General features: G+C 42.8%; 2 protein-coding genes across 5 annotated transcripts in view; one reads left to right on the forward strand and one right to left on the reverse strand.

Annotated features, from left to right (window-relative positions):
* The first annotated feature begins 8 nt into the window (after positions 1-8).
* Positions 9-11,181, forward strand: usp42 (ubiquitin specific peptidase 42). 4 transcript variants are annotated; one of them, XM_030400282.1, is made up of 18 exons: positions 9-532; positions 2,031-2,283; positions 3,189-3,395; positions 3,568-3,678; positions 3,927-4,026; positions 4,517-4,584; positions 4,692-4,762; positions 4,868-4,950; positions 5,032-5,143; positions 5,252-5,392; positions 5,689-5,789; positions 5,926-6,088; positions 6,196-6,858; positions 6,968-7,047; positions 7,485-8,624; positions 9,403-9,710; positions 9,795-9,858; positions 10,009-11,181. In XM_030400282.1, the coding sequence occupies exons 2-17, from the start codon at positions 2,040-2,042 to the stop codon at positions 9,854-9,856; spliced, it is 3,654 nt and encodes a 1,217-aa protein (XP_030256142.1). In that variant the 5' UTR covers positions 9-532; positions 2,031-2,039; the 3' UTR covers positions 9,857-9,858; positions 10,009-11,181. The 4 variants fall into 4 exon arrangements, with proteins under 4 accessions (XP_030256142.1, XP_030256138.1, XP_030256141.1 ...); XM_030400278.1 differs by having other exon boundaries at positions 297-532; positions 9,400-9,710; XM_030400281.1 differs by lacking the exon at positions 9-532 and adding an exon at positions 569-1,057 and having other exon boundaries at positions 9,400-9,710.
* Positions 11,182-11,563: 382 nt separating this feature from the next.
* LOC115571167 (cytohesin-3-like) overlaps positions 11,564-18,525 on the reverse strand; it is a 36,617-nt gene continuing 29,655 nt past the window's right edge. Inside the window, exons 10-13 of the mRNA XM_030400293.1 lie at positions 18,371-18,447; positions 16,075-16,146; positions 15,802-15,956; positions 11,564-12,983 (exon numbers count right to left, since the gene is read on the reverse strand). Of these exons, the coding sequence (XP_030256153.1) occupies positions 12,911-12,983; positions 15,802-15,956; positions 16,075-16,146; positions 18,371-18,447 (377 nt within the window). The 3' untranslated portion in view covers positions 11,564-12,910. The remainder of the gene's footprint in view (positions 12,984-15,801; positions 15,957-16,074; positions 16,147-18,370; positions 18,448-18,525) is intronic.

Here is an 18,525-nt window from a genome sequence, read left to right on the forward strand (position 1 = left end):
CGGTCACAATTAGCCTTCCAGTTTTGATTGTATTGGGACAGGGTCATATTTATTTATGTGCACAGACGTACAAATGCTGTGTACATGTGGTTGATGATGTTTTATGGGGTTTAGTTACTGATCACAGGGGATGCTCCCTCATGTTTTTGGAACTTTAATTGTGGAGATAATGTGCGCACTCGAAAATCTCTTTAGAAATGGACATTACAGCATGGATATGGCAATCTGACTGTTTGTCTATATAGATAAATACACAGGTATCGTTTCGAGCATAGATTTATGGGTATAAAGCAAACATTATTATTGTACATCATGTACACAAAGGTCAGAGGTGTGAACATGCGACGGATCTTCCCGAAACACGTTCCTCACAGAGAAACGCCTGAATGATCCAATCAGAGACCTCGTTTCATCGCAGGTACCCGGATGTACCCGTGGGGCAATTAGCTACGTCATTGTTCACCGCCGGACACCCGCTGGAAATAAGGAATGGATTTACAACCGCTATTAGCGTATTCATAACAGATTTCAGGTGAGTGTGTTATTGCTACTACGATTAAGTGGCACTTTAACTGTGCAGCTGTGATATTTTGGTAGGCCTGGGCCACCGAGATTTGTTGTAGTAGCCTTACACCGGTTCTCTGTCATGTCGGAGACAGCGGCGCAGTGAACACACTCAGCCGCCGGTGTCGAGCCCCTCCTGTCTCAGCTAGCTAGACGCCCAGTTACTGGGGGCCATGCTTGTAAATCAAATCTACTTCGAAGTAGAAAACAAATGAGTGGCCTTCGACATTGATAGTACGCGGTTTTGTTACTCCCCGCCATGTCAGTCAGCCTTCATCGTGCCAAGCTAGCTAGCACCGTTAGCATCAATATTGCCGCACGAGCGCCGCCGCGCGTAATGTTAGCACCGCTCGGTAGCTATGTGTGTTACGTTCGCCGTTTCCATGGTGTCGTTGCCTTCACGAACCACTCTCTCATCATCAGTCTTTCCGTCCCAGTCTTTGACAAGAACGGTGAGCTTTTAATCGGTGCTCCGTCTCCCACAAGTGCTAAAGTAGGTTTTAAGTCGTGTTTTAATGAGGTTTAGCATCGCTGCGTGTTAAAGGCCTAGCTGCCGTCTGTTAGCCAACGTGAGGCGGTGTGCCGGAGCTGGTGGGAGGGAACAGCTGTTGTTGTAAACGTGCTTCCGACCAGGAAATTTGCTCTGTCGGGGTTTGAACTAGTAACGTTCGCTTGGGAACTTTAGCACTGCGAAATCATTTCCATGTTTGCTCTCCGCAGTAAGTCGATTTGAACATGTTCAAAATACTTTGCCAGTGTTTCTGATGTTTGCCCTGTAAGTAAATCGTGCACGGTGCCCACAAATGACTATCACTTATCGTAGAGCTATATTGACTTAGTTTTTAAGATCAAGCGGAGGTTGAATGACAAATGTGTAAGGGAAGTCGGTAAGCCAAGACTTTTCTCCCACGGCAAGCAATTGTGGCCTCTTATTTAACCATGCGATATTATGGCAGAGTTTGTATATACAGTTACAGAAATAATCTGCTATACAGTTTATGGCGCGTTGGTGTACTCTTGCATTGTCTTTCTCAAAATAAAAGAAATCGATCTTATATAAAAAATCTTGACTGTTTAGTAAAGGTATTAGTACTGTATAAGCGGCGAAATGATCTAAGTAGTACATTGCAGTTTTTTTTTACTGATTGATAGACTGACCGATTGACTGACTGATTAACTGCGCTTTGCAAGTGATCATTTGTGATCTATTGTACTTTGTGTTTGTAATCAATATGTAAGTTTGCAAGTAAGTGTGTGTTAACTGGAACCTTTAAAGAAGTTAAGAAAATGTTATCACTATATTTGATGACAGCCTCTTAATACCACAACATTTTGGTTGTGCCACACAAACAGATTTGCCTCCATATAAAACAACAACAAAGAGGAAAAATGCAAAACCTTGACTTAATCTGTCTTTTCTGCAGCTCATAACATTGTATCCTTATGTGTTTCTGCTCCTCCTACAGCAATGAACAATGACCATAGTTGACAGATCTTCAGAAAAGTCTGACCACGAGTCAGTCGGGTGTAAGCGATCTCCCTTCACCAGTGGAGACGTGGGCATGGACAGCAGCTGTTCCAGCAGCTGGGCAGTGGGTCCCACCACCATGCCCAGTGACTCTCCGAGGCTGAAGGCTCCAGGAGGCTGCCTGGGCCCGACACCTGGAGCTGTAGTCTACAACAGTACGCCCTCCTCTGTTGATCGGCCCAAGGAGCAAGGTATGAGCAAGGACTCTTATCATCTGTGGTTTTGTGATGCATGTGTCCTGAAAGCTGAGAGGAAACGACTGAATGTTGGCAGGTTACACTTACTTCATTGTGTACAGACTCCTCAGCCAAGCTATACTGTGCCTCTATTTAGCCATTAAACAATAGACAGATGGTAGTGTTTCCTGACTTATGTGGTCAAGCTGTAGATACATTTGAAGATGCATGCCAATAGTCAATAGTTTCCCGCTGATATTAGAAATGCTGATGTACACTTTGGCAGGTCTCATCTCAATTGTCAGTTCAAAGCAGCATGGATATCTTAAAATGAAAAAGTAGTTCAATACAAAAAGACCTTCTTGCTCATTTCCACTTTCTGTTGCTTCATTCTGTAATTGTGTGACATACTCTTGCCAGCAATCTGAGAACTGTTACCTGGAAACTTTATACATAAATAATACAAAGCTGCACCAACGAATCTAAACCTACAGCCAGTGTTTCTGTACGAGAGTGTGACACAACTGGTTTTGTGGGTGTTGGGTTGCTGCTTCCACTCTACTTTCATTCATCCAATTACATAACCAAGCCAGTTTTGAATTGAGAGCATGATCAATCACTTGCGCCTGTGATGCAATTGTTACTCTGACATAAAAAGCAGCAGCGTGACTTAGACAGAAACAGAAGAGAAAGCAAACCCGGTTTCCTTCAGCTGCTTGACAGTCTCATTCAGTAGCCAGAACCCCTCCCAATAACTGTTTAGACTGATAGCAATGGCTGCAAGTTCCTGGTGTTAGTGTATTATGTGCCAGTACATACTTGCATTGGCAATGTAGCATTTATACAGATAATTATTGGTGTCCTTGACCTGGAAAAAGCATTGAATCAAATTGTAGTAATGATGTTGTCTGTGTGTCCAGTGATAAGCAGTGATGACGGCATTGACTTGCCCCAGAAGGTCCTCTTCTCTCCAGAGCGGCTCAACCTGAAGTGGACCCAGATTCACCGCATTGGTGCAGGCCTGCAGAACATGGGGAACACCTGCTTCCTCAACTCAGCCCTGCAGTGTCTCACCTACACCCCTCCCTTTGCCAACTTCATGCTGACACGGGAGCACTCCAAAACATGTAAATTTGTCTTGCATGGTGCTTCTTTACACCAACAAAGTTCTTGTGTAATTGTAAAGTCATGGACTGTTTATCACATCAATCTTGTTCACTTCAACAGTATGTATGAGTTGGTTTCTCGCCTGATTCATATCTTACTCATCAATGTTCTGTCCATCTGTCCCTGCTGCAGGTCACGAGCCAGGGTTCTGTATGATGTGCACCATGCAAAACCACATCATTCAGGTTTTCGCCAACTCTGGGAATGTCATTAAACCCATTGGTGTGCTCAATGAGCTCAAAAGTAAGTGTCTGTACAGCTAAAACATTGAAATTATGCCTTTTAAAACATTTTCATTTTATATATTTTTTTACCTGAAATGAATGACAGGAGGCGCTGTGTGGCTGTTTACTTTTTTTATTTTGGAGGGAAATTTTCTGGTGGGTGTTTGCATATTGCTGTAAAAGAATTTGAACTTTATCTCGACTTGAAAGTGTGATATAATTGATTATCTTCTATATCTACATTTTTTTATGTTTTTTCCCACACAGGGATTGCAAAGCACTTCCGCTATGGAAGCCAGGAGGATGCTCATGAGTTCCTGCGGTACACAGTGGATGCTATGCAAAAGTCCTGCTTACCTGGAACCAAGTAAGTGTGTTCCCTATCCAAAACCAGATACAGCTCAGGATAATAAACCATCATACACTTACTTAGAAAGGTTAATCATATTTTTGGCTTGATAAAAATAGTTTAATAGTTTTATGGAATCAGTGTAGAGCCATTTCCAAGTAAGTCATGTAACACATACATGCATTATTATCAATGGGTTTGGCTGACCATTCAGGATATCAGAAAACTTATAAAAGGGAGCTTTGAAAGTAGGTAATTATTTTGTAGTCACAGCTGCCCTTTAAACAAATTACTCTTGATCTAATTCCTCCCTTTCTTACTCCTGCACTTTTTGTTGTAATACGTTGTAACTTGGCAGTTTCAGAGTTCTGTAAAGTGATTCTCTGTGCCAGAATAGCCAGAAAAGATGTGTATCTGTGTTGGATTAATAAGTATAAATAATAAATCAGTCAATTTTGTAATTACACTTATTGGTTGTTTTACATCCTCTTATTTGTGTTTGTAACAGATTGGACAGGCAGACGCAGGCAACTACTTTCATCCATCAAGTGTTTGGCGGGTATCTAAGATCCAGAGGTAAGTTTTACCAGTGTTGATGAGTTTCCTTGATGTATTCACGTTGTTGTTGTTGTTACTGTACAGCTTTAGTAGACAAAAAAGCAATAACTGATTTTCCTTTGCAGTCAAATGTTTAAACTGCAAAGCAGTCTCGGATACATATGACCCTTTTCTGGATATTCCTTTGGAAATTAAGGTAATGAATCATTATTGTCATTTGCTGGTTTGAAGTGTCTGTTCAAGTCAAAGAATTCAGGGAATCTTACGAACAGTACAAACATTTATTTTTCTTGCCATGCAGACGGCCCCTAGTGTCTCAAAGGCTCTGGAGCAGTTTGTCAAGCCGGAACAGCTGGATGGAGAAAACGCCTACAAATGCACTAAGTAAGTTGTTTTACAGACAAAATCAATTCAGAAAAGATGACGAGAAAGGGAGCTAAACAACCGAACATCTGTTTCACGCAGGTGCAAAAAAATGGTCACCGCCTCAAAGAGATTTACCATCCACCGCAGCGCCAATGTGCTCACGCTCTCCCTCAAACGCTTTGCAAACTTCAGTGGCGGCAAAATTACAAAGGTACTGTAACATATGATTCTATAAAATCCCGAAAAATTATAAGACTATATGAGAGAACCCAGGTGTCACTAATTGGATATAAATCAGCTATTTTTTTTTGGTCTTCAGGATGTGAAGTATCCAGAGTACCTGGACTTGCGGCCCTTCATGTCTCAGACCCAAGGGGAGTCCCAGGTCTATGGGCTGTATGCTGTGCTCGTCCACTCTGGATTCAGCTGTCATGCTGGACACTACTTCTGCTATATTAAGGTACTGGCACTGCTATGGACCACTGTTCTAATCCATCAGGATGCTGTTGCCAAGTCCCATGCACACATTTGTCTCTGTAACACTCTATCAACAACTTACTACTGACAGTTTAATGCAGGATTTCCTACAACAAGTCAAACAAGCTCTTACAGATAAAATGTTTTTCAAGTTCAATCAGTTATACACTTCAAACGAAACAGAGGAAAGTAACATTGCAAAATGGAAGTTGTGAAGTGGTGGTGATTCTATTAAGCAAATATGATCAAACCTGCCAACTATTTTGTTGTGTCTCTCAGGCAAGCAATGGGCAGTGGTATCAGATGAACGACTCCTCTGTGTCTGTCAGTGACATCAGGTCTGTTCTCAACCAGCAGGCCTACGTCCTTTTCTACATTAAGTGAGTAAAACCTTTAAAAAAAATTTCATTGCCTCATTCCAGTGTTTGAATGATCCTGTGCCAATGCTATAAACACCAACACTTGTCACATTGGTCATTTCAAGTGTTTTCTGTTGCTAATTTTTTTGTGTCATAGGTCTAGTGAGGTGAAGAAAACGGGGGACTACAGCCACATGAGCCATAATCCAGGCATTCCTGGTCAGTCTTCTCCAAGACCGGTGGTGATACCACGCATCAACACCATCCACCATAACAACATTGGCTTCATAGGTCCCCAGCTGCCACCACACATGACCAAGGTACTGCAGACTTGTTTGTATCTTAATTCAAATTTTTAATTTAAGACAAATCGCTAGTGTTTTACCTAGACACTCAAAACATGCGTTCTCTTTTGTTTCTGCCTCAGAGCGCACTTCATGTTAATGGAAACGGATCTCTGAGGGACTATCCCACCAACTCTAAGCCCAGCACCAGCAGCAGTGTGGCGGGAAAACCCAGCCATGCACTGGCCTCTTCTTCTTCTTCCATTTCCCACTCAATCAGCCGGCCCACAATGATCCCAGACCACGACAAACGCCAGAAGCTTTCATTCTTCATCGGGCAAGGCAAACAGAGCCGCCCGTCCTCGTCCTCTTACAGCCAGCCGTCCTCTGCCAGCAGCAGCTCCTCCTCCAGCTCGCTATCCTCCTCGCAGTCTACCTCAGACGTCCACTCAGACATTCGCTTTGTTCCACGTCAGCTTAATCATGTTAACGGCACGTCTTGCAGTAATGGGGATCGGCACCCTGGAGGGAATGGAGCGTCGTTCTTGGTGCCGTACGGCCAAGAGTCCTCAGAGGAATCAGACCAGGAGAACTGTGGCACTGTGGATAATGGCTGTTTCGCCAAGTCTCACCTTAATGGAAACAACAGAACAGGAGAAGGTTTTGATAAATCCACCAATGGAGAGTCAGGGCTGCACCACAACGGTAACAGATTAAACGGACCAATTTATTGCGTCTCTAAATCCACTCAAAATGGACACCATAATGGACACCACAAAGTGAATGGACACAACACCCCTGATAAGGTAAAATATATGATTTATGTTTTCGCTATCGTTTCATAACATATTGATAAGTGAAAGAACAGTAGTTGTGAGCCTTAATGAATTATTGTGTCTGGATTTTGCTCCTCAGATCTCTGGCAGTAATGGCAGTTCATCCTCTGTGGCTACTGTTGCTGCTAATGGACTGGACAGTGAGCATAGTCAAACAAGGTAAGATACACACTTGGTTGAATTGACGTTTTCGCTGTTTGGTTGTTTGTTTTTTTACTTTTAAATCTTTAATCTGAATGGGCTTTTATAAAGTTTCATTAACTTCAGTCTCACTTTCAATTGTGATGGGGAGAAAAGTATCTATTGGTAGAGGCGTCATGAGAAGTCAGAAAACTTGAAGGCACCAGCTGAATGCTCACCATCCACTGTGCAGTCATGTTCAATTGAATGTTAATGCATTGATTTACCTTGCAAGTCATTCTGGAATTTTCCTTCATACCTTTTTTTTTTGCCAATATTCACTTTATATAGGTCTTAAATTGCATTAAAAATGGTCTTTAAAAAGTCTTAAATTTAACTTTTTGAAATCTGCAGATACCCTGAAAGTGTGATATAAAGCAGTATTTATATTCTTGTATGTTTTGTTTGTTTTCCAGCAAAGAGTCACATAATTCTGCATCATCCCAGGCCAGTTTTTCTCAGAGCATCCATCCAGCTGCCAGTGAAAGTCAGCACCTCTCCACTCCTGACACAAGGGCTAAAAGTGTGTCCGAACCCCTGCCTCAGCATACAGCGTCCTCCGCTGTTAGCTCTCTACCTTCAGCTACTGCTACAAAGACTCATTCTGTCACATCTAGAGAATGTGCTTCCTCTTCTGCCCATCATGGCGACATCAATGCGGCCTTATCCACCCCGCCAGACTGCTCCCAGAGCACCAATGGGCCCTCTGCAGCGCCACAGAAGGTAAGCAGAGATGGGGATGAAGTAATGGATCTACCAGAGACCAGTGTTCCGGCAGCAGGGATTGAAGGGCAGATGGATGTTAAGGAACAGCAGCAGTCCAAGCCCAGTTTTAAAGGCAATGAAGAGATGAAAGAGTTGAAAAGAGACAGACCGTACTCTGACTGGAGCAGAGACAGGGAGAGACACTACAGGGACAGGAGTCAGGAGCGAGACAGTGACGTCGATCGTCATCGCCACAGACGAGACTACAGAGATCACCGTTACAGAGACCGCTCTCACAGGGATCGCTTGCCTCACGATCGTTCCTACAGGGACTGGGAGCCCGAGCGTCGCAGGGAGCGTACTCACCACCACCCCAGGGAGCGAGATCGTGACAGGTGCTCGAACCATTACCACCACTATGAATACAACCGGTCCAGGGAGGACTGGGGTCGGGAGCGAAGGGGACGCGGTTATCCCTATCGCGAGGAGTCTCATAGCCGCCGAAGGTGGCAGGACGAGAGTCGAGACTTCCGGTCAATGAAGGACAAGAGCAATGGAAGGGAGAAGGACAGGAGCAGTGTCAGGGAAAGAGACTATTACCCGCCAAAGGAGGAAGCTTCCTCGCCTGCCACTGTGCAAGAAACCTCCACAAAGTCCAAGGGATCGCCCCCTCGGGCTCACCTCTCCTCGTTTGAATCGGCTCCAAACAGGGAGGATCAAAATCACAAGAGGACTGCTGAACCTCTGAGCAAGGAGAGGGATGACAGCTCTGAGGCCCGTCGCTCTAAAAAACACAAAAAGAGCAAGAAAAAGAAGAAGTCAAAGGATAAAGACAGACATCGTGAGAGCGGGTGAGTAAAACAATTTTTGCCTCCAGGCTGCTTGACACTCATCAGTGCACATTTTGTTTTGGACAGTAATATTGGCCATTTTGCACAACAATTCAGTGTTAGATCAGAGTTTCCATTGGTGCAGGTCCATGAGTCCTGGAAAAATCATGTGCAATTGAATGCAAGTCCACTGATGCTGTGCATAGCCAAACTCATACATTAGTATTTTAAAAACTAGGAATGAGAGTCTTTTCTAAGCTGCAGGTGTTCATTTCCTCAGAAGCCCCTGCTCTATGCCCAGCTCTCTCCACCATAGCTGCCCAGCTCTCAGCAGCTGAGCACCAAACCACCATATGCCCAGCCTTTTTAGCTGAAGTTGAGTATTCTCAACTTGCGTTGATACGCTTTGCAATGACTTTGTATGAAACAGCACCACATGTAAAAAGTTGCCCCTTGATTGTTGAAAAAATGCCAAGGAAATTATTTTCTTGTGACATTATGATCTGAGAGACTTAAAGATGCACCTTTTTTTAAAGATTTTCTCAACACCAAATGTACTAGCCTACATTGTAAATTGAATGGCGTATCAATTTAAATATTTTTTCCCAATTGAGATAGCAGTTTTTCAAACAATAATAGCAAAAAATTGCCGACTTTAATGCTTAATGTGATAATGGGGTTTGATGATGTCATCTATTACTAATTTGTTACATTTATTTTGATGTCAGGCTTTGTCATCAGCGAGTTTCCTTTTTGGATTCAGATTAATCATGGCTTATTTTCTGCCTTCTCCTAGAAGCTCCGATGCGGATTCAGACCAAGCCACTGAAACAAAAAAGAAGAAGAAAAAGAGGAGGCAGCGGGACAGCGATGCCGAGCAGCACAGCTCGGGAGAAGCTCGGAGCCACAAGAACAGAAGCAGCGAGGAGAGGGAGAGCCGCAAGCGACGATACTACGACAACAAGGACACTAAACATGACAATGGTTTCTCTCCAGAAAAACGCAGGCGAACAGAATATGCTGACGGCAGAGGTGACCATGTACTGCCCTCCAACCACACCTTACCCACAAACGGTTTAACTCACCGCCATCTCAATGGACACATAGGTATGACAGGTTTCTCATTTTCAGACACTGAATTAAATGTTGCGGTAGAGCATATCAGTTCTAACTGTTGATCCTGTTTTGTAGGAAATGGTTACAGCCAAACCAATGGCGACGCCTACGGATTCTCCAGTGGCTTGAAACGCTGACTGTGAGTGGGCGCTCATTTAACCATTATCTCATATGCTCTTGTACAGTCATTGTGAACAAACAGCACAATCTCCTATTTTAAATGCAAACATTTTTAGCGCACAGTTCTGAAAATAGATGACATGTGGTCCTCTTTTTTTTCTGGTTTCAGACGCATCAACACCATTTTAATCACAGCGGAGGAATGACATCAACAACTTTTTGATGTGGTGCTTCTTCACTGGGAATATATTGTATTTTTACCACACCTGAAGTGTTTTAAATGTTCGGAATTTTTTTTTTTTTTTTTTTTTTTTTTTAATGCATTGATTTATTTGCAGTTATTCTCCCGACTATGGTTTAAAAAAAAACCCTGTTGAACATTTATAATGAAAAATAGTAATATATACTTGTATGAACACAAACAAAGCCTGGAGCTTAAACATCTCAACTGCTGCTCAGTGGAACTCAGGACTTGAAAACTTGTTAACATCCATCACGGATAACCACCTGCTTCGAATCGGAACGAGACAAAAGGGAAACGTGTTGCCTAAGAGAAGAACTGCAAGGCATCATGTCGGCTGCGAGTTTTAAGATGTCACCATATCTACAGAGGCGCAACGTTATTTGGGTTTTTTCTTTGATCCTACTGGGAGCGGACATCCTAACGGAGGGGGATATTCATGAATGAGACTAGTGCAGTGGTGGGAACAAGACTTGGCTGACTGATACCTCCACGTTAACCCTGGACAGACTTGAGGACATTTCCCAGCTATATATATATTTTTTTTCTTTTTCCTTCCTGTATGTTTGTTTCCACTTTGCTCTGAAGCCTAAGATTCACTCTCTGTAATTTTTAAACTTTTTCACAGAAGCGGAGGTTTTTTAACCCTGGATCATGCCTCTCCCTCCTCGCTCACACATTCTCTATTTCTTTTAAAAACGTTAAAAAAAAAAAAAAAAAAGCATCAAAAATTTGTCATCATGGCTGTGGACCATTTGTGTTTGCTTTTTAATGATAAAAAAAATACAGTTTGTGTCTTCTAGCGTCATAAAAATACTGTGAATTTAATTTTGAACTGTACTATCAGTTATTTTTATACGTAAACAATCCTGTATCAGGGTTACCAGTAGATGTTTTGTTTGCTTTGTTTTTAGAAAAACTTATGTTAATTTTGACCATATTTTCAGTGGGTATGGTTTGCTTTTTGTTTTGTTTTTGTTTGTTATGTTTCAACTTTAGACAGAGGTTGAAAAACTGCTGTTATATCTTTAGCATGTCAGAATTTATACATTGTATAAGGTAAAAGCCTTAAAATACATTTGTTAATGTCAGAAATTGTAATCTGTTCCTGGTCTTTGACTTTGTTTACAAGCTGCGGTGAAATGAATGAAAACTGCTGATTGAGATGACTGACAAGTTGCCAGGGATTTTTGAAAAAAAAAAAAAAAATGCTCCCGTCTGCCTTTGTATTATACACTAGGAATAGACCGATTGTACTCAAGCCTCTTTAAATTATGCTGTAGATACATTTAGTGGAGAAACTGATATCACTCTTATGTATTCAGGTTTTGTTAAATCCACTCACACTTTTCTAGCTATCCAAGTCAACAAGATGGCTCTGTTTGAATCACGACACTGTTTCCATGTTTGAGAAAATAACCAAAGACTTGATAAGTTTAGCGAGGCGAGCTCTTCTCACTGAATTCACACGCACACAAGAACGTGTTTTCTGATCAGCATGTCTTTTTATTCAAAGTATTCAGGAGCAGTTTTTCCCAAATTCACATCAAGCCATGTTTTAAAAACTCTAAACTCCATCAGCTAATAAAAAAAATCAGGCTGCGATTTTGGCTTGATCTGTTCGGGAAACACGGTCCTCAGATTCCAGTCAGCACCCACACACAGTATTCGTGGGTATTTTTAACCCGCTTATGTCCATAGTGAGTTTTTCTTTCATATAACATGTATTATCTGAACTTCAGTAATAAACACAGTGTGAGGAGGTTTCACTGCTCCGCAAAGAGCTGCACAAAGTCCCCCTCCCACTATTGTAAACTGTTAGCTGTTGAACTAAAAGGTGAACGGGTATAGGCTACGGCCGTTATGATTTACATGCTACATAAACACAACTGAGAAAAAAAAAACGGTATGTACATTATATACTATACATGCATAATGTAACTCGGGGGGGCTGCCCCCTTTTTTGTTAAACAAATTCAGAAAAAATAAATACAAAAGAAATGAACTTGATCACAGAGGTGGATCTTCAATACATGAAATGACAGTTTGAAAACACTCAAATGGGTCATCACACTCAAAATATGTCCAGTATTATTCAACCTGCATCCTTTTCTCTCTTTTTTTTCCTTCAGTCAAATAAAAGATAAGGGAGCTTACTGTAAAATTAAAATAGCCTAAGTTTAATTTTTCTTGAATTAATCAGTATTTGCATATACAGATACAGTCACTTAAGGGCTAACAATCAGACCAGCTGATTTATAAGCTTGAGGCTTTCTGTAGTTCGAGGACACTACAAAACATTGTTGGTGTTGGCAGTTGTCCAAGGACATGTGAGGTGAAGATAATAAAACAGGTGATTTAGAGTCCACCAGGCGAGCCAGTCTGGACGATAGGAATGTCATATTATGAGGATGGATATTCAGGTTTTGAATCTTGCCACTGCACTGCACATGCAGTAAAGTAATTTCTCTTCTCATGTGTCCAGCAGAGGGCAGTCTTGTTACAGGTTTCCTCATGGCTGTTCTTGATCCTCCTCTTTTTGTCCATTTATTAACCAGCTTGGTGAAGACTTCCCTCATCTCCATAAAGTCTGTGTTGGGTAAAATAAAAACCTTCACATAAACCAAGAATTGTGTCCCAGACAATCTTCAGGTGGGAAAAACAACATTCCCATCTGTGTCTGCTGCTTGTCTTCCAGCCCTGCAAGAACCGAAGGAGGCCTTCACAACCCCTGTAACACACACACACACACACACACACACACACACACACACACAAACAAACAAGGACTCTGCTGGCGATGCAGCTGTGGTCGAAGAGTGGACGGTCATCATTTCTTATTGGCTATCCTCCTCTTCCTGGTGGCCAGCATGTCATAGAAAGGATCCCTGCTGATGCTCGCTCTGTGGAGAGAGGACAGGAAGGGACGGATCAGTGATCGGCTGTTTCCAGCAGTTCATGTCGATGCTGCACACAGCACACTGTCTAGACTATTCTATTGTCTGCAGGACTGATAATTACTGTGTACTAACTTGACCTTAATCTGTCTTGTCTCCTTCAGTCGGTGCATCTTCCCCAAAATATGTCATGTCTGCGCTGCATTCTGAGGGATGTAGAAATAAGCTTTGATTCTGAATGATCAACGCCGAAACCTGACATTTACATTGAAACCTCTTCTTCAGTCCTGCAGCGCTATAAATAGCTCGACACCTCGGTTTTTATGTTATCCACACAGGAAAGAACACACACGACAAAATGCACCTGGCAACACAACAAAAATATTGTCAAGCAGTCGATTCACAGCTGTCTCGGAGGAGAAAGCCGCCAAACAACGTGTGTGAGAAAGCATGACGGGTTAGTAACATTCAGACCTGCGTATTTAAATCAGAGTGCAAACGCAATGGTATGCTACTATTGCTAGTTATTACTACCAAATGTGAAAAACGGAACACAAGGGCGACGTTTGGGAATTTGATCAAAGGAAATTTATCCACATCTGTTTTCAACAGCAAACCAGCAATTTACGCAGCATTTATCTTTTAATGCTGTAGTCTGTTGACTAACTTAAACCTGCAATTACTGTTTTTTTGGCCACTGGGGGGTTCAGGAAGTAAGCTTTTAAGTTAAGATGTTAGCAAACAATTGCCTATTCAAACACCCAGCAGACATGAAGCAACATAATCAGTCATTTAGAGTCTTGTTTTGGGGCATTTAATGAATATGAACCCATTATTCAGTCTCCTTTAGCACTATTTTGGTCTCCACCAACTCTGGAGGGAAAATTCTGGCTCTCTGGCCGGTAAACACTCCAATATGTTCACCAGCTAATTGCTAAATTTCCCTCCCATTTGGTGTCTGACAAGTTAGTGTCCAGTGGGTTTGTGAGAGATCTTTTGCTGTGCTGAAAACAATGCTACAAGGGCAACTGCTGGACTGAACAAAAAGCTTAAAATTATGTGCAGTAAAATCCAAACAAAGAGCTCAAAGATGCTAAAACGCTCCCGCAGAGACAACCGTACAGTCTGGTGATAATTATTTGTTACTGCGGGTGCACAGTCCTATGATACATTCTTGTTATAAAAATGACATCTATGTATTGCGACACGTATCTACTGAGGTTAGCATGCTAATGAGCTAGCCCATCCTGTCCTGATGCAAAGCTCCTGCGCTCGACACCAACACCCCCCCTTGTGCTCCAAGCTCCCAGTTTGGATTGCTAGCTGCACGGCTAACTGAGCTAACTAGCTAACAGTAGCTACAAGTAGAAATTATTCTTGTGACATGCTGCCCTTTATTTGTTTAAGTTAGAATCTGATAGGATGCCAGTTTTTACATATTGCACTTTTAACTACACAGTAGTTTAATCCACAGAGAAGCATCATATTGGAATATATTGGAATCTGAAAGTAACTACAGCTGTCAGACACATGCAGTGGGGTATGATTTACACCATTTGCTTCTGAGATGTTTTAAAATTTCATAAAATTAAAAAAAAGAAACGTAGTGACATTCCATCACCGCTGACACACACTGAAGATGGGAATAACGCTGACTAACCCTCTGCTTTCCCAGCAGCAGAACCACCGACATACTAAGAACACCAGTCTCATAAGGGTGTGTTTGTGTGCACAGAGCAGGTTCCGGCCTCGCAGATGAGTCAGGTGGGACAGTGTGGGCACGCTGCGTGTCTGTGTGTGTGTTCGTATGCGTGTGTGAATCTGCTGACCACAGGACAGTCTGCCGCCGCAGCAGCTGAGTCAAATCAGAGTGTGTTTGAGTCCTGCTGAGTCCAGTCCACCTGTGATCTTTATTATTCAACAGCGACGGGAAGGCGATGTGCAACTGGACTGAAAACACCAAGCGACTCCTGCCTCACACCTGTGCTTCTGCACTAAAAGCACTCAGAGGCCGGCAACACCAGTGTGAAATGTGTAACACAGACTGTGTGTCATCTGAAGGTCAATTGACTAAATCTACCAAACCAAGAAGAACGACCAGCTCTCTCCTCTTTCCAATCTCTTTAACTGCACGTGAAGCGGCCTCACCCGAACAAGATTTCCAGTAACTTAGCCGACAAAGCCATCACTTTCATTAATGGACACACATATGTCAATGCTAAGTGGTTTTTTAATATCATTAGAGCATGGAAGCATTGTGTAATATGATTTCTGTTGTGATATTGATCATATTATGTGCCGGTGAAGCTGCAGCTGAGTGGATGATAACCAGCGAGCTGATCAATTACCCACTGGGTCCAATTTACTGCTGCACCTCCACTCTCCTTCCTGGTGAACAAGGCAGCATTTGGATATGACACAACAGGTGTGAACGCTGCCAAAACACTTCCAAGAGTAGGTGTGTGTGTGTCTGTATGTGTGTGTGTGCACGTGTGTGTGTTTGCTTGCTGAGGCCAAATCAAAAGGGAAGTGAGCTTATCCAGCCGAGCAGAAATCACCACTGAGTGTTATCTGTGTGGAAGTGTGAGAAACAGAGTCACGTTTAGTCACCAGTGTGTGTGTGTGTGTGTGTGTGCGTGTGTGTGTATTTATGCTGGTCTGCACATTTGTGATTAGGCTCACAGCTCTGTGTGTGAGATTGTGTGCGTGTCGGGGTCTCACACTGTCAAGGTCAGACATGAGAAAGTGTCACATGGGAGCAGCCCGGCCTTGGCTAAGTGCCCTCTCAGTGTAAATGGATCCACACGAACACCGTGTCTCTTACTTGATGGATTTGATCCACTCCTCCTTCTCCTCCGGCGTGGGGGCCGATATCCTGTACACTACGTGGTTGCCCTCGACGACTCGCCCGTCCGCCTCCGTCTTGCAGGCCTTGATCACCTGACCTTTGTGGTTGGGGTTGTAGAGCTCGAAGCAGTTCTGAGAGAGAGAAGGAAAATCATTTAATCTCTAAGATGTAAGATGTTCTGTGTGTGAATACAAAAGAGATTAGGTTCGATTTTAAAGGGACAAGACAGCGGCTGGAGTCGCTCCTTACAGGTTTCCTGGGCTCGTCCACCTCTCTGATACTGAGGTTCTCCAGAGGAATGATCCCGCGAGGCTCTTTATCCTGTAACACACATATGCAAAGACAACACTTAGCATCGACACATCCCTTGATGTACATCCCTCTTTGTCTCCACCTAAGATAAGGGCAAAACAGACTTAAAGCAAGTTTAAGTATTTATTTATAAAACTTTTCTTTGACGTTGAAATGATCTTATCTCCAAGCAAAGTCTAGACTTGCCAAAAGTGATGGGGTAGGTAGTTTGGGACACATTTGCATCCGAGGACTTGAGAGCTTTGTGACAAATATGCAGCGCTACTGAATTCACTGAAAAATATGCGTCATCTGGCTTCAGTCGCCTCTACCATCTCTGTGGTCTCCTCTTTCAATGAGTTTGACTTTCTCTTTAGGTCCATCTCTTCTCCTAAACCCCCATTTGTGCTGGCCTTATATGAGGGGAAATCACAAGGCAATTTAAGTCGATTTGAGGTTTTATAGATCACAGGTGCAGATTCTTAGAAACTGCCGAAGCAAGGTTTTTATGCTGAGCGTCTTTGGTGAATCGAACTTAAGCACATCACGATCTAGACTAAGTTCAAGTTTGAACATCTTAATAAATGAGACCCGGCAAGGACAAAATCAATGGATAATGAAGTTGCGATGGCAAATAATGAAGAAAGACTCCAGTCCAGATAACATCAGCGTCAAAATTTGAATGCCCGATATTTTTGTTTAATGTCAAAAGACAGCTTGTATTTTGGTATTTAGTCCTAATTCCCTAATTTTAGCATGCTAAAGCTCCAGTGTGTAGGATTTAGTGGCATTTTGCAGTGAGGTGGCAGACACCCGTCATATCTATCGCCCTTACAGCGGCTGCTAAAAATGGCAAAAATACAAAAGACCCTCTCCAGAGTTAGCGTCTGTTTTGTCCATCCTGGGAACAACATGGCTGACTCCATGGAAGAGGATCCATTCCCCCATTCCCTCTCTAGATATTAAATGCTTATTCTAAGGAAACAAAAAACACAAGGATTCGTAGTCTCAGATGATTGTACACAAAAGAAAATACAATTGTGAATATTATATTACATTTCTGTCAATAAATCCCACTAACTCCGCCACACTGGACCTGTAAACACATTATTTTTATCCTCATTTGCTGTGTAATGTGTTAAAACCTTCGCATATTTAACATATTCAATGTACAATGTTCTGTCCATACTGTGGCGAACGAGGATGCAAGTATCTGATTGTTCAATTTCAAATTACAATTTCATACAGCTTAAAAATAGAAAACAACGAGCTCATGTCGCTAAGTTGATGGAGTAACATTTTAATGCCACATGCAGCACCTTTAACTTCCCCTGCAGCAATGCTGAGCATTTTAACTGCTATTTGAATATATTGAACGTGACAGGATAAGAGTAAAAATCAAGGGGGTGATAAAACCACACTCTATAGACGTTTTTATACATTCTGGTCACGTAGGGGACAGCACCCGAGGGAGACATAACCCTATACCCTCCAACGACTGCTATTCTGTCTGCGGGGCCAGATGTGAGGGGTGTGTGTGTGTGTGTGTGTGTGTGTGTGTGTTTGGGGGAGACCTTGAGGAACAGCCCCGTGTCCTGCTTGTCATCTTCCTACTAATGAGGGGGCACAGCGGGGGGAGGAAATGCCCTGGGACAGCTGCTCACAGCTGGCTGTGTGTGCGCCTTTTTAAGTGTGCGTGTGTGTGTGTGCCCGCCGTAGTGTGCTGAGGGATTGTTGCGTGTGTGTTTGGGGGGGGGATGTTCTCAGAAACGGGGATGCTGGGGTGAAGTGTGGGGTGACAGGCAGCGGGTTGGAGGAGGCACATGGCTTGCGGCTTAGCGGTGCCAGATGTGGCCGGTAGACTTTGCAGATGTTTCCCATGATGCCTCATGTTAATTGCTGGAGTGAGGTTCATTTGGGTCAAAGGGGCTGCATCTGTTAAAGAGGCAGAGCTGGAAGGCAAGGACCTCTGTCTTACTTCTGTCAGTGCGTATGTGTGTATGAGACATAGATTAAACGTATTCTTTTAGGTTTCTACTTCACTTACAATCCTGTCGCAATTTGACAACATTTATCTAGACATCAGCCATTTCACATGGACTGAACTACCATTGTTTCCCCTTGTATCCAATCTTTGTGCTACACTAACTGTCTCCTAGCTACAGTTTCATATTTAGCGTACAGATGTGAGAGGGTTATCTTTTCGAACATGTTTAAAATCAAAAAGATCAATACTTGTGTTCTGCCAACTTACCGTTGTGTATTCAAAGTAATAGAGGCAGTTGTCGGTCAGAATGAACCACCGTCTCTTCCACGTCTTCACCCTGCCGCCTGCCGAGAGAAAACACACAACGTTTGAGTTCAAGCTGAAGAGGTGGCGGTGTCTGTGCATGTAGAGGCTAACCTGCA

The sequence above is a fragment of the Sparus aurata genome, chromosome 20 (assembly GCF_900880675.1).
Source record: "Sparus aurata chromosome 20, fSpaAur1.1, whole genome shotgun sequence".
Taxonomy (NCBI): domain Eukaryota; kingdom Metazoa; phylum Chordata; class Actinopteri; order Spariformes; family Sparidae; genus Sparus; species Sparus aurata.

Coding starts and splice junctions, on each gene's coding strand:
- usp42 (XM_030400278.1), top strand. CDS start 2,040: ATGACCATAGTTGACAGATCTTCAGAAAAGTCTGACCACGAGTCAGTC. Junction 5,790..5,925: donor TACGTCCTTTTCTACATTAA/GTGAGTAAAACC, acceptor TTTGTGTCATAG/GTCTAGTGAGGTGAAGAAAA. Junction 8,625..9,399: donor GACAGACATCGTGAGAGCGG/GTGAGTAAAACA, acceptor GCCTTCTCCTAG/AAGCTCCGATGCGGATTCAG.